The sequence below is a fragment of the Anolis carolinensis genome, unplaced genomic scaffold (assembly GCF_035594765.1).
Source record: "Anolis carolinensis isolate JA03-04 unplaced genomic scaffold, rAnoCar3.1.pri scaffold_11, whole genome shotgun sequence".
NCBI classification, from domain to species: Eukaryota; Metazoa; Chordata; class Lepidosauria; order Squamata; family Dactyloidae; genus Anolis; species Anolis carolinensis.
The window spans coordinates 18,492,268-18,514,394 of NW_026943822.1; the positions used below are offsets into that span (position 1 = coordinate 18,492,268).

The 22,127-nt window shown below is 41.3% G+C and overlaps 1 protein-coding gene across 7 annotated transcripts in view; it reads left to right on the plus strand.

The window, feature by feature from the left end:
* The first annotated feature begins 628 nt into the window (after window positions 1-628).
* Window positions 629-22,127, plus strand: part of ap3b2 (adaptor related protein complex 3 subunit beta 2) — a 45,157-nt gene continuing 23,658 nt past the window's right edge. For 3 of the 7 annotated variants that reach the window (XM_062963472.1, XM_062963473.1, XM_062963474.1), the window contains exons 1-16: window positions 7,902-8,386; window positions 10,500-10,575; window positions 10,665-10,739; window positions 11,200-11,295; window positions 12,441-12,601; window positions 14,665-14,731; window positions 15,654-15,836; window positions 16,441-16,617; window positions 16,774-16,871; window positions 17,631-17,685; window positions 18,565-18,636; window positions 19,097-19,159; window positions 19,294-19,426; window positions 19,915-20,024; window positions 20,115-20,291; window positions 21,896-22,082. In XM_062963472.1, coding sequence (XP_062819542.1) covers window positions 7,917-8,386; window positions 10,500-10,575; window positions 10,665-10,739; window positions 11,200-11,295; window positions 12,441-12,601; window positions 14,665-14,731; window positions 15,654-15,836; window positions 16,441-16,617; window positions 16,774-16,871; window positions 17,631-17,685; window positions 18,565-18,636; window positions 19,097-19,159; window positions 19,294-19,426; window positions 19,915-20,024; window positions 20,115-20,291; window positions 21,896-22,082 — 2,200 coding nt within the window. In that variant the 5' untranslated portion in view covers window positions 7,902-7,916. Of the gene's footprint in view, window positions 818-7,901; window positions 8,387-10,499; window positions 10,576-10,664; window positions 10,740-11,199; window positions 11,296-12,440; window positions 12,602-14,664; window positions 14,732-15,653; window positions 15,837-16,440; window positions 16,618-16,773; window positions 16,872-17,630; window positions 17,686-18,564; window positions 18,637-19,096; window positions 19,160-19,293; window positions 19,427-19,914; window positions 20,025-20,114; window positions 20,292-21,895; window positions 22,083-22,127 lie in introns of those variants that run through there. The other 4 variants (XM_062963478.1, XM_062963476.1, XM_062963475.1 and 1 more) reach the window with 3 other exon arrangements.

The window sequence follows — 22,127 nt, forward strand, 5'->3', positions numbered from 1 at the left end:
ATTGTTTCCTGTCTGGAATTCCCCTGTTTTCAGAGTGTTGTTCTTTATTTACTGTCCTAAGGAATTTACCATGTTTCAGTTTTTAATACAATTTTCTTATTTGACTGGATGTTACTAAAAACATTTAGAATTTCTTTGTGCGAATGTCATTTTGGTTTAATTGGGAAATTAAACCAAAATTACTAATATCTTTTGTTAGGAGGTGTTAGCTGGTTTTGATTGTTTCCTGTCTGGAATTCCCCTGTTTTCAGAGTGTTGTTCTTTATTTACTGTCCTAATTTTAGAGTTTTTTTTAATACTGGTAGTCAGATTTTGTTCATGTTCATGGTTTGTTCATGAAATAACAGGTTAGCCCAATCCCTATGCTAAGTCTATGAGAAGCAGGAGCACTCTCTCATGCAAATTTTGAGCTTAGCAAAACATTACAAAGAGTTGATAATGGGCATTTTTGGTAGCCTGCAACATGTGGACAGTTTCTTAGAAAAAGCCCAGATGTGCACAGAATATATGAAAGGCCTGGTTGCCCCCTCCCCATGCAGCAGACCCCTCCCCTTGGACCGAAAAAATAAATGTGTGCCTGTCTCTTTAAGAAAAGAGAGGCATCCTCTCCAATCCGGGCCTGATGACATCAGCCGCATCATCCCAGGCCCACCGTCCAGGTTGCTGCCGTGGGTTCAAGCCGGCCTTCCTCCTCCTCTGCAGCCATGTCCGCCGGCCCAGCCTACAACGAGGAGAAAGGGGGTTCCTCCAGTTTGGGGGAGCCCGAATATGGGCACGACCCGGCCAGCGGGGGGATCTTCTCCTCGGATTACAAAAGGTATGGCTTGGGGGGCTTTGGAAAGGGAATTGCTGGCGTCCCCTATTCCGGGCCGGGAATGGAACAGTCCACTTCCCAGGTGGCTTGCTCTGCGTTCATGGTGGGAGAAACCATTTGCACCCGGAGGGGGAGGGGTCGCTTTGTAAACAGAGCCCTGCCAGGGAATGGATTGCATTGATTACATGGATTCCTGGGGCAAAGGCGGTGCCCAATCAGATCCCTCGCGATCTTTTTTCTTCTTCTCCAGATTCATCCTTGGGGTCTGATTGGGGTGCAGTTGGAGGCTTCAATGTATTTTAGTGTTGGGTTAAATTTGGGTTGTTGTTGTTTTTTTTTTTGTATTTTTGCATTGTTTACATTTTAGTGCCTATAATGGGTTCAATGACCCAAAGATTTACTTATTATTTTTTGTATAATGGGTTTGAATGACCCAAAGGTTTAATTATTATTTTTTGTATAATGGGTTTGAATGACCAAAAGGTTGGTGGGTGGGTGTGTGTGTGTGTGTGTGTGTGTGTGTGTGTGTGTGTGTGTGTATATATATATATATATATATATATATATATATATATATATATAATGGGTTTGAATGACCCAAATGTTTAATTATTATTTTTTGTAGAATGAATTCAATGACCCAAATGTTTAATTATTATTTTTTGTATAATGGGTTTGAATGACCAAAAGGTTGGTGTGTGTGTGTGTGTGTGTGTGTGTGTATGTATATAAATGGGTTTGAATGACCCAAATGTTTAATTATTATTTTTTGTAGAATGAATTCAATGACCCAAATGTTTAATTATTATTTTTTGTATAATGGGTTTGAATGACCCAAATGTTTAATTATTATTTTTTGTATAATGGGTTTGAATGACCAAAAGGTTGGTGTGTGTGTGTGTGTGTGTGTGTGTGTGTGTATATATATATAATGGGTTTGAATGACCCAAATGTTTAATTATTATTTTTTGTATAATGGGTTTGAATGACCCAAAGGTTTAATTATTATTTTTTATATAATGGGTTTGAATGACCCAAAGGTTTAATTATTATTTTTGTATAGTGGGTTTGAATGACCCAAAGGTTTAATTATTATTTTTTGTATAATGGGTTTGAATGACCCAAAGGTTTAATTATTATTTTTTGTATAATGAATTCAATGACCCAAAGGTTTAATTATTGTTTTTTGTGTAATGGGTTTGAATGACTCAAATGTTTAATTATTATTTTTTGTATAATGGGTTTGAATGACCCAAAGGTTTAATTATTATTTTTTATATAATGGGTTTGAATGACCCAAAGGTTTAATTATTATTTTTGTATAATGGGTTTGAATGACCCAAAGGTTTAATTATTGTTTTTTGTGTAATGGGTTTGAATGACTCAAATGTTTAATTATTATTTTTTGTATAATGGGTTTGAATGACCCAAAGGTTTAATTACAGTAGAGTCTCACTTATCCAACATAAACAGACTGGCAGAACCTTGGATAAGCGAATATGTTGGATAATAAGGAGGGATTGGGGAAAAGCCTTTTAAACATCAAATTAGGTTATGATTTTACAAATTAAGCACCAAAACATCATGTTATACAACAAATTTGACAGAAAAAGTAGTTCAGTACGCAGTAATGTTATGTAGTAATTACTGTATTTACGAATTTAGCACCAAAATATCACGATGTATTAAAAACATCGACTACAAAAATGTGTTGGATAATCCAGAACGTTGGATAAGCGAGTTTTGGATAAGTGAGACTCTACTGTATTATTTTTTGTATAATGGGTTCAATGACCCAAAGGATTAATTATTATTTTTTGTATAATGGGTTTGAATGACCCAAAGGTTTAATTATTATTTTTTGTATAATGGGTTTAAGGACCCAAAGGTTTAATTAATTTTTAATTTAATTTTTAATTTTAATGCCTCATTGTTATGACTCAAAGGGTTTGTTTTTTCAATGTTTATATGTGTATTGTTTATATTTTAATGCTCTCAATACTACAAAGGGGTTGTATTTTAATTTTTATGTTTATGTTTTAATGCATATATGCATTATGCCATACCATATTGATTGTCAGCTGGAATGTTAGAATTGGGTTGCTTTCAGGGTTGAGTTTTCCAGGCTGTATGGCCATGTTCCAGAAGCATTCTCTCCTGACATTTTGCCCACTTTCGGCAGGCATCCTCAGAGATTGTGAGGTCTGTTGGAAACAAAGCAAGTAAGGTTTATATATCTGTGGAATAATGTCCAGGGTTTGTGGTGAGTGTGAATGTTGCAATTGGCCACCTTGATTAGCAATGAGTGGCCTTACAGCTTTAAAGCCTGGCTGCTTCCTGCCTGGGGGATCCTTACAGCCGGGAAAAATCACAGCACCCAGTGATTCCAGCCACAAAAGCCTTTGACAACACAATGTTAGAATTGCGCACTGGAAAAGATGCACAGGCTGCTAATATTTTCTAAACCTGGCTGATTCCTGGCTGGAGGAATCCTTTGTTGGGAGGTGTCAGCTGGCCCTGATTGTTTCCTGTCTGGAATTCCCCTGTTTTGTTTTTGTTTTTTTGAGTGTTGCTTGTTATTTACTGTCCTGATTTTTAAGTTTTTTTTTTTAAACCTGGTAGCCAGATTTTGTTCATTGTCATGGTTTCCTCCTGTCTCACAACCTCTGAGGATGCCTGTCATAGATTTAGCTGTCCCAGTTTTTTTTAACTGGGATTTAAAAAAAAACAGAAAGGACATGGGCTGCTGTGAGTTTTCCGGGCTGCATGGCTATATTCCAGAAGCATTCTCTCCTGATGTTTTGCCCACATCTATGGCAGGAATCCTCAGAGGTTGTGAGGTCTGTGGGACAGTGAATCAGGACAGTAAATAAAGAACAACAGAGGGATCCCAGAAATGAAACAATCAGGGCCAGGCAACACCTCCCAACAAAGGATTCCCCCAGGCAGGAAGCAGCCAGGCTTTGAAGCTGCAAGGCTTTTCCAATGCTAATCAAGGTTAATTGCTACATTCACCCACCTCCAACAGACAAGAGTTCTTTCTCCCGTCTTGGACATTCCAAGGTTATGTAAACATCACTGACCTAATTTCCAATATACCTCACAACCTCTGAGGATGCCTGCCATAGATGTGGGCGAAACGTCAGGAGAGAATGCTTCTGGAACATGTCCATTCAGCCCGGAAAACTCACAGCGACCCAGTGATTCCGGCCATGAAAGCCTTCGAAAACAAATTGTATGCCCATGCTTGCCTTAGAGGTTGGTGGGCGTTTTCAAGCAGAGGTTGGATGGTCATCTTTCAAGAGTGCTTTGATTGTGTTCTCTTGGACTACATGACCCTTCCGACTCAAAGATTGTATATTTCTTCATTCTGGAGCTTGTTCTTCTCCTCTCCCTTGGTTCCCTTGATTTCAGCGAGATCCGCTTTGGTACATTGGACAGCTCACATCCTTCCAAGCAAATAATAAGCTGCTGTTGCTTTCCTCTTTTTCGACAACAAAATCCCGATTCCCGTTCGCAAGTGGACTTTGTCTGATCCTTTCCCGCAGGATTGCATTTGGCCATTGCACCCCCCTTAAATGCATTTTACTATCTTTTGAGATAGGCACAGGCAGAGATGAAAGCGTTGCCTTGTGTTTGCTTTGTAAAATCACTGATGAACATCTGCCAAGACATATTCTTTGTGACAGTGGAATCCCTCCTCATACTGTTCTCAATGGCATCTCTTTCCTATGGAGACCAACATCCCATTCAGATTGAGCCGGGAGTCAGTTCTCACATCCAAACATTGCCATTGAGATTCTTTAAACCAAAACTGGATGGCCATCTGTTGGGAGGGCTTTGGTTGTGTCCTGCAAGGCAGAACAGGGCTGGAATGGATGGCCCTTGGGGTCTCTTCTAATTCTACATTTCTGTTGCACTTAGTGAGGGGTTATTTCTGAGTAAAGTTGGTAATTTTTTTGTATTTTGTACCTATATCTATAGGTATATATACCTATTTCTTGTATATATACTGTATATACTCGAGTATAAGCCCTTAAAAAAGACTGAAAAAGCCCCCCTTGGCTTATACTCGGGTGAGGGTCCTGGTTGGCTTATATTTGGGTCAGCTTATACTCGAGAATAGATGGTACATTTATTATTTTTCTCTATTATTATTGGTATTATTACATTTATTATTTTTCTCTATTATTGTTGCTACTATTACATTTATTTTACTCTATTTTTATTATTATTAATAATACATTTATTATTTCACTCCGATATTATTATTGCATTTATTATTTTATTCTATTACTTGTATTATTTTCCTTTATTTATTATGATTATTATTATTACATGTATTATTTTACTCTATTATTATTAAAAGGATACATAAGCACATTGAGATTGAAGAAGATGAGAATAATGATTTGATCAGAGTTGGACAGTCTTATCTTAAATTTGAGCTTTATGTAAATATTCAAAAACATTTAACCTACTGATGCCTCTATTAATGTAATTTTATTGGTATCTCTTTTTATTTCTGAAATTTCCCACCCTCGGCTCATACTGGAGTCAACGTTTGCCCAGTTTTTTTGTTTTTTGTTTTTGTGGTAAAATTAGGTGCCTCGGCTTATATTCGGGTCGGCTTATACTCGAGTATATACAGTACCTATTTTGGCATGGATTCTGTATGGAAATAGCCATCGAAATGCAGAGTTGGTTTGGTTGGTCCCTTGAAAGAGGCATCTGCACTGTAGAATGAATGAAGTTTGACCCCATTTTAGCCACCGTGGCTCAATGCGACGGGATCCTGGGAGTTGTAGTTTTAAAAGGTCTTTAGCTTTCTCTGCCGCAGAGTGTTGGGTCCCCACCAAACTACAAATCACATCATTCCCCAGCCATAGGAGTTCAAGTAAGGAGTCAAACTGCATTGATTAAATGTAATCTGCTGGTGAGACTGTATATTATAAATATCTGCAGAGATATGTTCTTACAATCCTAAGAGTGTAACAATTGTTGGGCATAGGTCCAGCACAAAGATTGGCAATTGTGCTGGGTATAGGAGAAATTAATAATAATAATAATAATAATAATAATAATAATAATAATAATAATCACCTATACACAGTGAGTATTCAGTATTATAATAATATAATACATATGAAGTAAACTATAATAATAATAATAATAATAATAATAATAATAATAATATCCCTCTATAGACAGTGGGATTTCAGCCCTATTATATATATATATATATATACACACACACACACACACACACACACACACACATACATACATACACACACACACACACACACACACACTAGCTTTGCCCGGCCACGCGTTGCTGTGGCTTATGGGAATCCTTTGTTGGCCAGGTGGAATAGCAGTGAATAGCCTTGCAGTCTCAAAGCCTGGCCGTTTTCTGGAGTTGCTGGAGCTTTTTGTTGTATGAACGTAGAGGCATGGATGAGGGGTTGTGCTGCCAGGTTTAGCGTTTCTGGGATGTGTAGTTTTGTTGTTTTGTCCTAGGCCGAAATTTCATTACCCTTTTATATATATATATATATATATATATATATATATATATATACACACATATATATATAAGAAATATACTAATAAATTATGATAATAATTTATAATAACAGACTAATAGTAATATAAATCTAATAATATAATATTATATAATAATGGTAATATAATAATATAGCAAAATAATATATAATATAATAGAAATGTAATAGAAATATAATATATTAAAAGAAACACTAATACTACTAATAGAAATTAATAATAATAATAATCATACACACACATTGTGCATTCAGACCCCACCAATAAAAATAGCACTGTTAATTATCAAATCCAATCTCGCACCCAGTGTATCTCGAACATCTTGTGATTGCAAAGTTCACACCTTTGAAATTGTGAATACATTCCTGTTTCCAGTGTCTCTGAACTGGGAGGAGGAATTAGATCTCAGGCAGGCAAACCCATCTTCAGTGCCCAATGAATGCAGTTTGACATCCCTTGAACTGTCATGGCTCTATGCTGTGGGATCCTGGGAGTTGTAGTTTGGGGGGGGGCAGGGAAAGCTAAAAGACCTTGTTAAACTTGAATTCTCAGGATTCCAATGGAAGTTAAAGTGGTGGCAAATTGAACTCATTTTAGAGTGTGGATGCTGCCTGGGTGATCTTCGTGGGCGCGGCCGCAAGGTGGCGCTGCTCCCTCTGCCTTGTGTTTTGGTGGGGTTTCGGGCGTGGCTGGGAACTCCACTAAGCCACGCCCCCGCCTTGCTTTTCAGGCGTCCAGGCAGGAGGCGGGGCTGAGCGATGCCTAAGCCACGCCCTTATCTAGGTATCAAGGCAGAAGGAGGCGTGGCTGAGCGATGCCTAAGCCACGCCCCTGCTTTTCTTTATAGGCATCCAGGCAGGAGGCGTGGCTGAGCGGTGCCTAAGTCACGCCCTTATCTAGGTATCAAGGCAGAAGGAGGCGTGGCTGAGCGATGCCTAAGCCACGCCCCTGCTTTTCTTTATAGGCATCCAGGCAGGAGGCGTGGCTGAGCGGGGCCTAAGCCACGCCCTTATCTAGGTATCAAGGCAGAAGGAGGCGTGGCTGAGCGATGCCTAAGCCACGCCCTTGCTTTTCTTTATAGGCATCCGTGCAGGAGGCGGGGCTGAGCGATGCCTAAGCCACGCCCCAAGCACCGGGCAGAAGGAGGCGTGGCTGAACAATGTCTAAACCACGCCTCTGCCTTTATAGACATCCAGTCAGAAGGCGTGGTTGAGAAATATCTAAGCCACGCCCCAAGCATCAGGCAGGAGGAGGCGTGGCTGAGCGGTGCCTAAACCACGCCTATGCCTTTATAGACATCCAGTCAGGAGGCGTGGTTGAGAAATATCTAAGCCACGCCCCAAGCATCGGGCAGGAGGAGGCGTGGCTGAGCAATGTCTAAGCCACGCCTCTTTAGACATCCAGGCAAAAAGCGTAGCTGAGCGATACCTTAGCCACGCCCCTGTCTAGGCATCAAAGCGGAGGAGGCGTGGCTGAACGATGCCAAAGCCACGCCTCTGACTATAGACATCCAGGCAGGAGGCGTGGCTGAGCGATGCCCAAGCCACGCCTTTGTCTAGGCATCAAAGCAGAAGGAGGCGTGGCTGAGAGATACCTAAGCCACGCCCCTCACTTTGTAGGCAGAAGGAGGCCACGCCCCTGCCTTTATAGACATCCAGGAGGAGGCGTGGCTGAGCGATGCCTAGGCCCCGCCCCCTTCTCATTTAGCCAGCGGAGCCGCTCCGTGAGGCGTTTGCAAACGTGGCTGGCGTCAGGGGCGCCCCTTGGAGGCCTTCCCGGGATGCAGAAGTTCCTTCAGCAGCTGCCTTCGGGGGCGGCCCAGCTGGTGAAGTCCCCTCCGCCGTCGAAGGAGGCCAAGAGCCCGGTCCTCACGCCCGACGGCGCCCCTCAGACCTGGTACAGCTCCCTGGAGGGCGACGAGCTGAAGCTGCTCAAGTCCCCCGAGCAGGAGGGCGCCCAGCCACTCGAGGGAGGCCTCGACGGAAGCCAGGCCCAGCCACTACGGTAGGAGAGGGGCGTCCAAAGGGCATCTAGTCGGGGCGAGGGACCACTCTAGAGCAGGCTTGGGCCCTCCAGGTGTTTTGGACTTCAACTCCCAGCATTCCTCACGGCCTCAGGCCCCTTCCTTTTGCCCCTCAGCCGCTTAAGCGGCTGAGGGGCAAAAGGAAGGGGCCTGAGGCCGTGAGGAATGCTGGGAGTTGAAGTCCAAAACACCTGAAGGGCCCAACATAGCCTCAGCCTGCTCTAGAATAAATGCATCTTCCCTTCATCCGCAGCCATAGCTTGAAGTTGCTGTGGCAACTGCCTGGCAGCCATGGCTTGTATCTTTCTCATGCGCCTGCCAACCAATAAATATTTCACAGAGTGGTGCGGGTTCGGATTCCTTTGTTAAACACACAAACCCCTCAAGTATTGGGTTTCTCACTCCCGGCTCTCATGTGTCTTTGCTCTTTTCATCGCAGTTCTCTCCTGCGCAGGAATGAATGAATGAATGGCTTTCTCTATGACTCACCAGCATTTGCCGTGTTCTAAATTCTGTACTTTGTGTCATAGTGTTGTGAGCCGCCTTGAGTCCCTATAAGGGCCCGGGCTGTGGCGCAGGCGGGACAGCAAGCCAGTGCAATTAACTGCAATGAATCACTCTGACCAGGAGGTCATGAGTTCGAGCCCCGCTCGGAGCCTATGTTTGTTTGTCTTTGTTCTATGTTAAAAGGCATTGAATGTTTGCCTATATGTGTAATGTGATCCGCCCTGAGTCTCCTTCGGGGTGAGAAGGGTGGAATATAAATGCTGTAAATAAATAAATAAATAAATAGAAATAATAATAATAATAATAATAATATATTGTGTTGTCACCGCCTTGAGTCCCTATAAGAAAGGATAGGAATAATAATAATAATATATTGTGTTGTGTTGAGTCCCTATAAGGGAGGAAAGGAAGGATAGGAATAATAATAATAATAATAATATATTGTGTTGTCGCCGCCTTGAGTCCCTATAAGGGAGGAAAGGAAGGATAGGAATAATAATTATTATTATTTTATTTTATTTTTTTTCGTGTCGGGAGCAACCGGAGTTGCTTTTGGAGTGAGAGAATTGGCCGTCTGCAAGGACGTTGCCCAGGGGATTTCCGGATGTTTTGATGTTTTACCATCCTTGTGGGAGGCTTCTCTCCTGTCCCTGCATGGAGCTGGAGCTCATAGAGGGAGCTCATCCGCACTCTCCCCGGGTGGGATTCGAACCTGGCAGCCTTCAGGTCAGCAACCCAACCTTCAAGTCACGAGGCTTTTATCCCCTAGGCCACCGGAGGCTTCATATATAATAATAATAATAATTAATAATATATTGTGTTATCAAAGGCTGTCCTGCACATGAATGAATGAATTGGCTCTTTGACTCACCAGAATTTGCAGTGTTCTAAATTCTATAGTTTGTGTCATGTTATTGTGAGCCGCCTTGAGTCGGATAGGATATAAATAAAGATAATAATATATTAATATTATAATATAATAAAATAATAAATAATATAATAATAATATATTGTGTTGTCGAAGGCTTTCATGGGTTGCTGTGAGTTTTCCAGGCTGTATTGCCATGTTCCAGAAGCATTCCCTCCTGACGTTTCGCCCATACCTATGGCAACCAGTATTTATAAATCTGGCTTTGGCTCTGTCCGTTTGCATACAAGCAGTAATGGGTTACTGTGAAATTTCCGTGCTGTGTTGCCATGTTCCAGAAGCATTCCCTTCTGACGTTTCACCCACACCTATGGCTACCAGTATTAAAAAAATCTGGCTTTGGCTCTGTCCATTTGCATTCAAACAGTAATGGGTTGCTGTAAGTTTTTCGGCTGTATGGCCGTGTTCCAGAAGCATTCTCTCCTGACGTTTCACCCACAACTATGCCAGGCACCCTCAGAGGTTGTGAGGTCTGTTGGAAACTAGGCAAGTAGGGTTTCTATATCTGTGGAATGTCCAGCTAGCCACACTTGTCACTTTGAAGGCAGTACTTTCCATCGGGCAGCAAAATATCCCGGATCAGCCCTATTTGATTGCCCCTCCGGCATTTATCAGTTGTGTTTCTGCGATAACAAGCCTCTGCCTTTCTTTTTGTGCAGGCATGATGATCTGAAGGAGATGCTGGACAGTAACAAAGATTCACTGAAGCTTGAGGCCATGAAGAGGATTGTGGCGGTGAGTGAAGCTTCTCCCCCTCTCAGTCTATAGATCACTATAATTTTAATAATTAGTTCTAACCCCACTCTTTCTTCTCTTGACCCCAGATGATCGCCAGAGGGAAGAACGCATCTGATCTCTTCCCCGCTGTTGTCAAGAATGTGGCTTGCAAGAACATAGAGGTAAGGTGTCTCTTGGGTTCTAGAGACATAAAATCTGAGTTTATCCTAGAAGCCAAATATTTCATGAGTTGGCACGTTTCGTTGGGAAAGATGATAATGTGCAATAGTCGAAGGAAGTGGGAAAAGAGGAAGGCAACTTGTCCATCTAGATATCCCATATCTGCCAACCTAGCAGTTCAAAAACATGCAGATCTGAGTAGATCAATAGGTACTGCTCCGGTGGGAAAGTAACAGCGCTCCATGCAGTCATGCCGGCCACATGACTTTGGAGGTGTCTACGGACAACGCCGGCTCTTCAGCTTAGAAATTGAGATGAGCCTCAAACCCTAGAGTTGGACACGACTGGACTTAATGTCGAGAAAACCTTTACCTACCTTAGATGGGATATAGGAAGATAATAAATGGTATTATTATGAAGCTTCTCGTCAGACCATGACAAATAATGACATTTCTTTGGCAGGTAAAGAAACTTGTGTATGTCTACCTGGTGCGATATGCAGAAGAACAACAAGATCTGGCTTTGCTGTCCATCTCGACCTTCCAGCGAGGACTCAAGGTTGGAGGCTGGGATACTGGTGGAAGAAGGGCTGAGCTTAGTTTGGATTTCTTTGTGGGATTTATTATAATCTTGATACTTTTAGAACATAGTGGATTCAATTAAAAGCCAACCTTGTAGTGACCAGGCTATCCTGTTTTCCTCTATAGATTTGCCTTTTTGGGGTGAGAGAAACCAAAACACCACCAGTGTTTTGTTATTGTTTCCTTCGGATATTTCCTTGCTTCTCCTTGGGAGAAGGAATAGGACCTCGGTATCCGCTGGGGATTGGTTTGAGGGCCTTCACCGCATACCAAAATCCATTGATGATCCAGTACAATGGAGGAGTAAAATGGTGTCGCTTATATAACATATAACTTTTTGGAGAGTGTATCTTCAAGCTATGGATCCATTAATATAGACTGTTTCTTTTCCAAATCATTTTTTTTCAAGGAGAGCCGTCACCTTGCTGATGACTTTTGGTGTGTTTTGAGCACCAGTCAAAGCATTTAAATCCCTCCGTAACTGCACCTATTATAGCTATATGAAACCTTATTGTGCTCCTTTATCATCATCAATCTTTATTACGGTTCAAAGACCTAATTTGCTCAGCGGAAAAAGTGCACAGCAGATTCATAAACTGATAAGACCACTTAAAAACAGGATGAGTAAAATTCTAGATGCATGTTATTATTAGTATTATTATTATTACTATTACTATTATACGAGGGTAAAAACACTGCAAGGCAAGATTCAACCCGATTCTAATACAGGAAGTTGTCTAATCCTGGCTACCTTGGGAAGAAACTTGGCAACGGCCAAGGTCACATGGAGGGAAATTGTCACCTAATAAAAACTTTACTTGGAATTGGTAGGTTGCTCAGTAGTGGGTTAATAATATGCAGCTGAACCTGCTTGTAAAAACAGGACAATCAGATGTGATACGTACATTCAACATCCTGGTTATTACATGGGCAAAGTCTTGCATTGTATGGGACTCCCACAAGTCTGCTTCGAATGAGCTGGCCCAGGTTTTTAAGATGCAGGGGAATCCATTTGCTTTGTTTGCCATTTTTGCAGATATATTTGATGGAAGAGGGAGAAAAGAGGGCATTTTTAGTATCCTAGAATATCATGCAAGACTCTGAATGTTCCCTTTCTTGCAGGATCCCAACCAACTTATCCGAGCCAGCGCCCTCCGGGTCCTCTCCAGTATCCGAGTGCCCATCATCGTGCCCATCATGATGCTAGCCATCAAGGAGGCGGCATCGGATATGTCACCTTATGTGCGCAAAACGGCAGCTCACGCCATCCCCAAGCTGTATAGGTAAAGCGGGAGCAAAAGCATGTCCTTTCTGTTTTCAAAGGCTTTCATGGCCAGAATCACTGGATTGATGTGAGTTTTCCGGACTGTATGGCCATGTTCCAGAAGCATTCTCTCCTGACGTTTTGCCCACATCTATGGCAGGCATCCTCAGAGGTTGTGAGGTATATTAGAAACTATGTCTGAGGTTTATATATCCTTGGAAAGTCCAAGATGGGAGAAAGAACTCTTGTCTGTTGGAGGTGGGTGAATGTAGCAATTAACCTTGATTAGCATTGAAAAGCTTTGCAGCTTCAAAGCTTGGCTCCTTTCTGCCTGGGGGAATCCTTTGTTGGGAGGTGTTGCCTGTCCCTGATTGTTTCATTTCTGGAATTCCTCTGTTGTTCTTTATTTACTGAACTGATTCACTGTCCAACAGACCTCACAACCTCTGAGGATTCCTGCCGTAGATGTGGGCAGGAGAGAATGCTTCTGGAACATGGCCATACAGCCCGGAAAACTCAGAGCAGCCCATGTCCTTTCTGGTTTTTTTAATCCCATTTATAACTTGGGCCCCTTCCACACAGTTGAATAAAATCCCACATTATCTGCTTTGAACTGGAATATATGACAGCGTGGACTCAGATACTGTGGGATCTTCTACCTTGATATTCTGGGTTATATGGCTGTGTGGAAGGGCCACACAGCCATATAACCTCTTCAACACTTCCATAAAAAATTCAGATAATTTGCTTTGAACTGGCAGTGCAGACCTATATAATCCAGTTCAAAACAGATAATTTGGATTATAAACTTGGATAATGTGGATTATATGGCAGTGTAGAAGGGACCTAAGAAGATATCTGCTTTGAACTTGCAAAAGCTACAAATTCTGGAAACCTTCAGCTGGCACAGCTTGTTGAGTGAGCAAGAGAAGACTTTCTCTGATGCAATGCACACAAAGTTTCATTGTTTTCTCACTCTTACTTCTTTTAGCCAAGATGGGAAAACACGTCTCTTCAAGCTGTCTTTAAAAATTCTTTTGATCTCTGTGGATTGTTGTGTGATTTTAGTGGTTTGCAATTTACTTAGGTTTTTAATGACAGTTACAGCATCTCGAGTGTCTTTTTTTAAGTGCAAATATAGAAGGAAAATGTCATGTGCATATATTGCTATCTCCAGGAGAGAGTGCATAACCGTAGAACTCATTGCTGATGACAGCCTTATCTCCATATATTTGAATTATCATCTTTTGGACTCCACCAGCTGGAGGCATTCACCGCATCGTAAGATAACAAATGTCATAGTTTAACTGAGAAAAAGGCTTCTTTGTCCTTTTATCTCAATCAACCACAAAGTGTTCAGTTTTAAATCATAGCATTACGTGGCATGACTCTGGGGATTTTCAGCTGCATCTTTTTATTCCTATCCTGGTGCCCCAACCAGTCAGTAGCATTGCAAAAAAAAACCTGCATTATGTTGCTGCCAGGAGGATAAAACACTCTCAAAAGTAGAGACTTTTAATGCATTTAGTAAGCCTTAGCATGTCTTTGAGCGATAGTGGCTCTACAGCAGCTTCCCAACCAGCTGGTTGCCACTGATAGGGATAAGCTGGTCTCAAAACAAGGCAAGAACAGCCTATGAGCAATGAAGACACCAGTAGTGATTGTGATTCTCTGAAGCCCCTTCCACTGAGATATAATAACAGATTTATCAAAGCAGATAATCCACATTATCTGTTTTGAACTGGATTATATGAGTCTACACTGCCATATAATCCAGTTCTAATCAGATAACCTGGATTTGGTATGACAGTGTAGATGGGACCTGAATCTTGGTGGCAGCTGGCAGTTCCTGTTTTTGTTTTGTTTTTTTTCCAACAGAGCTGCTTGTCAATTGATATTTAGGGTTTTTTTGACATAGAGGATACTTCGGCTGCGATGCAAAAAAACTTCTTGTCTTTCCAACAAGAATGGAATTGATTCATGAAATGGCCAGTTTTACAACAATAGAATCAACTTAAAATAATGACAATACAATTATAATAATGACATCACCCATATCGTGATTTTTGTCCCTCTTTTCAGCCTTGACTCAGACCAGAAGGACCAGTTAATAGAAGTAATAGAGAAGTTGCTGGCAGATAAGACAACAGTGAGTATAATTTGTTTTTCTCAGGGTTTTCAGAATGGTGGGAATTATATACCGTATATACTCGAGAATAAGCTGACCCGAATATAAGCCAAAGCACCTAATTTTACCACAAAAAACTGGGAAAACATTGACTCCAGTATAAGACGAGGGTGGTAAATTTCAGAAATAAAAATAGATACCAATAAAATTACATTAATTGAGGCATCAGTAGGTTAAATGTTTTTGAATATTTACATAAAGCTCAAATTTAAGATAAGACTGTCCAACTCTGATCAAATCATCATTCTCATCTTCTTCAATGTAAATGTGCTTATGTATCCTTTTAAAAATAGAGTAAAATAATACATGTAATAATAATAAATACAGGAAAATAATACAAGTAATAATAAATAGAGTAAAATAATAAATGCAATAATAATAAGATCAGAGTGAAATAATAAATGTATTATTAATGATAATAAAAAGAGTAAAATAAATGTAATAGTAGCAACAATAATAGAGGAAAATAATAAATGTACCATATATTCTCGAGTATAAGCTGACCCAAATATAAGCCAACCAGGACCCTCACCCGAGTATAAGCCAAGGGGGGCTTTTTCAGTCTTAAAAAAAGGGCTGAAAGACTAGGCTTATACTCGAGTATATATATATATATATATATATATAGAGAGAGAGAGAGAGAGAGAGAGTAGATATAGATATATAGTTTTAAAAAGTCAGTGTTTTGTGATTTGAAGTTGAAGTCAGATGTGGGCAGCGTGGAGTTCAAGACGTGCCTAGATTGTAAAGTCCACCTTGTCTCACCATTGTCTGTGTTCTCAGAGTGATGGATGATGCTATCAGGCAATATGAAGAGTCATGCATTGCCCACACCTTATTGATTTATTTTTCCCCTTGTTTCATTCCTTGTCATTTTCCATAGCTGGTGGCCGGCAGTGTCGTGATGGCCTTTGAGGAAGTCTGCCCAGAACGCATTGACCTCATCCACAAGAACTACCGCAAGCTGTGCAACCTGTTGATTGACGTGGAGGAGTGGGGCCAGGTGGTGATCATCAACATGCTGACACGTTATGCCCGCACCCAGTTCCTCAGCCCCAACCAGAATGTGAGTGAAGAGATGGGCAGGCATGGGCCAATTTCGGCCCACAATTCTATTGCACAATTCCCTTCCCCCTGAATTTCAGTACCCATTACTGCTCAGACTATTGGCTGTTGTTGATGCTGTTTTTATATTATTGTCTTCTTGTAATGTCGTTGATTTTATTGAGATACGTTTTAATATGTGTTTGGTTTTAATCTTTGTTGGATCAGGTTTGTCTCCATGTAAGTCGCTCCGAGTCCCTTCGGGAAGATGGAAGCGGGATATAAAAATAAAGTTATTAATAATAATAACTTTATAATAACTTTATTCTTATATCCCACCACCATCTCCCCGATGGGACTCGGGGCAGCTCACATGGGGATGAGCCCAACAAAATATAGGTTAAAAACACAGCACATGAATTAAAACAATATAAACAAAATAAATATATAACAGCATAAAACACACCAATTACTTTAGAACCTGGCCACAAACTATTATTATTATATACCATTATTATTATTACTATTATTATTATTATTAACTATTATTATATACTATTATTATATACTATTATTATCATAATATACACACTGTGTGCTTCCTATGTCCCCTTTGTGCCTGTCAGGAGTCTCTCCTGGAAGAGAGCGCGGAGAAAGCCTTTTATGGGTCTGAAGAAGAAGACTCCAAGGACGACAAAGCAGAGCAAGCATCCTTGGCGAAGCGCAAGCCTTACGTCATGGATCCTGACCACCGCCTCCTCTTGCGCAACACCAAACCCCTGCTGCAAAGCCGCAATGCTGCGGTGAGTCTCCATTCCAGAATTCTGGGCATCTTCAGTGTCCTACTATATCTGAACTGTGCTTCTAATGCTATCAGATATCCTTTTCTCTCCCATCCTGTTCTCTTTTTGTCAACACCTATTAATATCAGCCCTTCCATTTTCCCCTTCTTTCCGCAGGTTGTGATGTCCGTTGCCCAACTTTATTTCCACCTGGCCCCAAAAGCCGAAGTCGGAGTTATTGCTAAGGCTTTAGTGCGTCTCCTCAGGAGCCACAGGTCTGCACTTAATATTCACTTTATTTATGTTATATTTATATTGTATTATTTATTTATATTATCAGAGCGGATTACAACATACACAGATAGGCAAACGTTTGATGCCTTTACAACAGTGGAATAACAATGACGTACAAATACACAGAACAAAGGTAAAGCCTTCACCTTTCATCTCCCCTTTCATGCTCAACTCTGGCCATGGGGAGGCGCTCTTGTTCCATTTTCAAGCCGAGGAGTGTTTTGTCCATAGATATCTCCTGGCTGTGTTGCCGGCATGGCAGCATGGGTGCCTTCATTACCTTCCCACCAGAGCAGTACTTATTGATCTACTCACATTTGCATGTTTTCGAACTGCTAGGTTGGTAGGGCTAACAGCGGGAGCTCACCCTGACCTGTGGCTTTGAATAATAATAATAATAATAATAATAATAATAATAATAACAACAACAACAACAATAATAATAACTTTATTCTTATATCTCTCCCCCCCCCATCTCCCCGAAGGTACTTGGGGTGGCTAGCATGGGAATCAAGCCCTAAAAACACAACAATGCATAGCATAAAATTACATTTCAAAATTAATACATAAAAAATATAAAAACATCGGACATCATAATTCAACCCTTTGTTAGAAACGCAGCTGTGTTTTTGAGGTCTATCAAAAGCTTTTTTAAGGGCAGACTCCATTGCTAGACCTCCTGACAGTGAATTCACAGGCATTTCTTGCTGACGGTTCATTGTTTCTTTTTCTTACGACAGTGAGGTGCAGTACGTGGTCCTTCAGAATGTGGCAACCATGTCTATTAAGCGTAGGGTGAGTCTCTCATTTTTGTTTTTCACATGATCACAAGTATGTGGGTTTTGGAGATGCGAGTCCTAGGTCTCTGCCTATACCTTCAAAGTACAGTGTATTCCTTCACATTTGTGGTTTTGGCCATTATGGGTTTGATTATTCATACATTTGATTTAAGATGTCTTCCATGTCCTCCAGTGTGGCTCTGAGGTGAAATGCCTCCAGGATCTAGAGATTATAATAGACAGAAAACCCCTCTAGAAATTGCTAGATCATCCACTTCCAGTGGATGTTTACCATAGGTTTGTGCTAGAAATTCCTTAAAGAGGTGTTTTCCCAGTTTGAAAAAAATGCAATTTTTTTAATACACATTTTTTTTTACTTTTACGGGAGTCCTGGGCCCCTACCCCAAGTGTTGTGCCTGTGTGCTTTAACCATGTTGTACCCTTCCTTGAGCTGCAAGGAGAGGAAAGTAACACATAAATTTATAATAATAATAGCAATAACAACAACAACAACATATTATTATTATTACTTTATTATGACACAGCAAACAAGACAGATATGCTGGATTTCGTTTCACAAAATCACAAGTCGAACACTTCCCAAGTGTCTAGGACTGTGTGATGTATTTTCGGATGATGCATACAGATCCCAGTAGGGTGGCCTTTTGCAGTTGGCAAATCGTAATTTTGTCAATGTCTATTGTTTCCAAATGCCGGCTGAGATTTTTTGGCATGGCACCCAGTGTACCCATCATTATTGTTAATAATAATAACAATAATAATAATAATAATAATAATAATAATAACAATAATAATTGTTATTATTCATGAGGGCTGGCTGGAACCCCTTTGTGCCTTCTGGCAAAACTGACCTCTCTTCTTTCTCTCTCTGCAGGGCATGTTTGAACCGTACCTGAAAAGCTTCTACATCAGATCAACGGATCCCACCCAGATCAAGATCCTCAAGGTGTGTCGGAAGTTCAAACATCCTAGTGCATGTTTTCTAGGGCATCTTGAGAATACTGCGAGTGCCCATTATTTTAGCATCTGTGTCAGTTCCACATGATCTTCCTCAGGTTTGCGGCTTCGTGTCAAATGGGAGCAAGGCTTGGCTTTCCTTTAATTCCTAGCATTATCTTCTAACCTTACCATTAGGCAACGTAAAATAGTCTTGTATGCAGAAAAGGGCGCTCCATGCAGTCATGCCAGTGGCCACATGACCTAGGAGGTGTCTGTGGACAATGCTGGCTCTTCGGCTTAAAAATGGAGATGAGCACCAACCCCCAGAGTCGGGCACGACTGGACTTAATGTCAAAGGGAAATCTTTACCTTTACCATGCAGAAAAGAGTTTTACCCTTTGCTTTAGCCAGGTGTGAAGCTATGTTACCTATAAACAGTAATGTCTCCCTCACTGCTTTCCTTCCAGCTGGAAGTTCTGACCAATCTTGCAAATGAAACCAACATTTCTACCATCCTGCGCGAGTTCCAGGTAATGGCACAGCCCAATGGGGAAAACACACAATGGAGTGCAATATGTTAGTGACGGGGCTGTGTTTTTGGTTGGCATGGATTATTAATACCTACAGAACATAAACAAATTACTTGTGGCTGCTTCCCCCACAGACCTACATCCGGAGCATGGATAAAGACTTTGTGGCGGCCACCATCCAGGCCATTGGTCGTTGTGCCACCAATATTGGGAAAGTGCGCGACACGTGTCTCAACGGCCTCGTCCAGCTGCTGTCCAACAGAGATGGTAAGAGCCTGGACCTGGTGGGCATCAATGCTAGAAAGCTTGGAAATGCGGTGGCATGAGGCAGAGATGAGGAAAAAGAGGTTGTTTTGAATAGATAATAATATATGGAGATATAGCAGAAAAAATTGAAGTGCAGAGGGTCATTATGATAGCTCTCCTAGCCATTCTTCCAAGAAGAATAACAAAACGCAGGCCACTGTGTTGATCGATACCAGCAAAGCCAGTATTTTGTAAAGTTTATGACTCATTCGAGATGAAGCTGCCCCCAAATGTTTCACATTGCAACTTTCCAATATATTGTTGCTGGGAAAATTCATTTTCTTCCAACCCCAAGCTACTGTGAGGTTTGCAGGCAAACTCAGAGGAACAAGGAAGCCTGAAAATGATGGTGGAAGATGTTGGTGTGACAACCTTGCAAACCTTGGTTCCATTAGAATCCTCATAAGGATTATATCCTTCTGCTTTTTCCTTCTGCCGCTCTTCCTTAGAGCTTGTTGTGGCTGAGTCGGTGGTCGTCATTAAGAAGCTCCTGCAGATGCAACCGTCTCAACATAGCGAGATCATCAAACATATGGCAAAGCTGACCGACAACATCCAGGTGGGGGCATGAGTTTGGAAGGAGTTGGTTCTCCCACAGATAAGAAAGGGTCTGGGAGCCTCAGAGATGCAGAGCATCCTTGTGTTGCAGGTACCCATGGCCCGGGCAAGCATCTTATGGCTGATTGGCGAATATTGTGAGCACGTGCCCAAGATTGCTCCAGACGTGCTGCGCAAGATGGCCAAGTCCTTCACGAGCGAAGAGGACATTGTGAAGCTGCAAGTCATCAACTTGGCTGCCAAGCTTTATCTGACAAACTCCAAGCAGGTGAGGTCCTTTTATGTTCCTTGCCTTTTCTGGGGTGCCTTTTCTGGTTGGATTTTTGCACATGATGCTGTTCAAGATCTCTTATTCCACTGAAACTGTTATTCTGCACTCAGGTGTTCAAAGAAAAAATGATGATGATGATGATGATAATAAGGATTGTCGATGTTGCAATCCCAGGTGACAGCAGGATTGAGGAGAAACAACTGGAAAAGCTGACACAATATGAGGATTTAAAGATCGAATTACAAAGACTCTGGCACAAGCCAGTCAAGGTGGTCCCAGTGGTGATTGGCACACTCAGTGCAGTGCCTAAAGACCTTGGCCTGCACTTAAACACAATCGGCACTGACAAATTTACCCCCTGCCAGCTGCAGAAGGCCACCTTACTGGGATATGTACACAGTATTTGCCGATACATCACATAGTCCTAGACACTTGGGAAGTGTCCGACATGGGATCCAATACAACAGCTAGCAGAGTGTCTGCTGTGGACTCATCTTGTTGTGTTTCAAATAATAATAATAATAATAATAATAATAATAATAATTTTATTTTTTACCCACCCCTCATGGTTCGAGGCAGGTTACAACACTGCTAAAACACATAATCAAAACATAGATATCCACACATAATGTGTGGATTTTTCCATTTTACCATGAATGCTTGCTTTGAGCTAGGTAAAAACATATTTTAATAACCTTCCTCTCCACTTCTGAGATTCTCCAAGTGTTTGGGATAAGGACTTCCGAAGAAATTCTCATCTTTGGAACTGAGAATTAAAAATAGTAAAGCTACTTTCTAGGGCAAGAGTGGCTATGTTACCAGGAGGATTCTGGGGCTTGTAGTCCAAATAAGTAATTTTTCCAAGCTCAAGAGAAAATTGAAGCTGAAGACACTAGATGGCTGAGCTATTTATTATTATTATTATTATTATTATTATTATTATTATTATTGACACAAAGATGGAGTATGACACAGCAAACAAGATATATATGCTGGATTATTTATGACAGAATCACAAGTCGAATATTTCCCAAGCATTTAGGACTGTATGATGTATTATAATGCATATTATTATTATTATTTACATTCTAATGCATAAATATTTGAGTCATTTTGAGGATGTAAGGAGGATACAGACTTAGTCAATAGTAAGCATCCAAACTATGGTTTAATTGTGAGTTTGTGTGTAAAAGAGTTGGAAGATGTGTGTTATAAATTTATCTAACTCACCGGTACTCTGCAGAATTTTTGACCCTTCTGATGTTATGGCCTACAACATATATAATCCCTTATTAGCTAATGTTGGGTGAACTTAATGAGAATTATAGACAAATTAAGGCAAACATTTCATAGAATCATAGAGTTGGAAGAGACCCCACAAGGTCATCTAGCCCAACCCTCTGCCACGCAAGAACACCCAATCGAAACACTCCCAATAGATGGCCATTCAGCCTCTGTTTAACAACCCAGAGGAGGAGTCTCTAGTCCTTCCCTAGAAGAGGAGCTATTTCTTTTTGCAATAAGAGATCATCAGTGTTGATTCTTGTTTTGTGCCCAACTCTTAACCTACTCCTGCTTTGCATGGATGTTGTCTACCATAGAGCAAGCTGCTGACCCAGTATGTGCTGAACCTCGCCAAGTACGACCAGAACTATGACATCCGGGACCGTGCCCGCTTCATTCGCCAGCTCATTGTGCCCACGGAGAAGAGCGGTGCCCTCAGCAAGTACGCCAAGAAGCTCTTCCTGGCGCAGAAGCCAGCCCCCATCTTGGAGTCGTCTTTCAAAGGTAGGAAGAGTGCAGTCTAAAAGGAACCGCAGAAGGCTCCTTGGG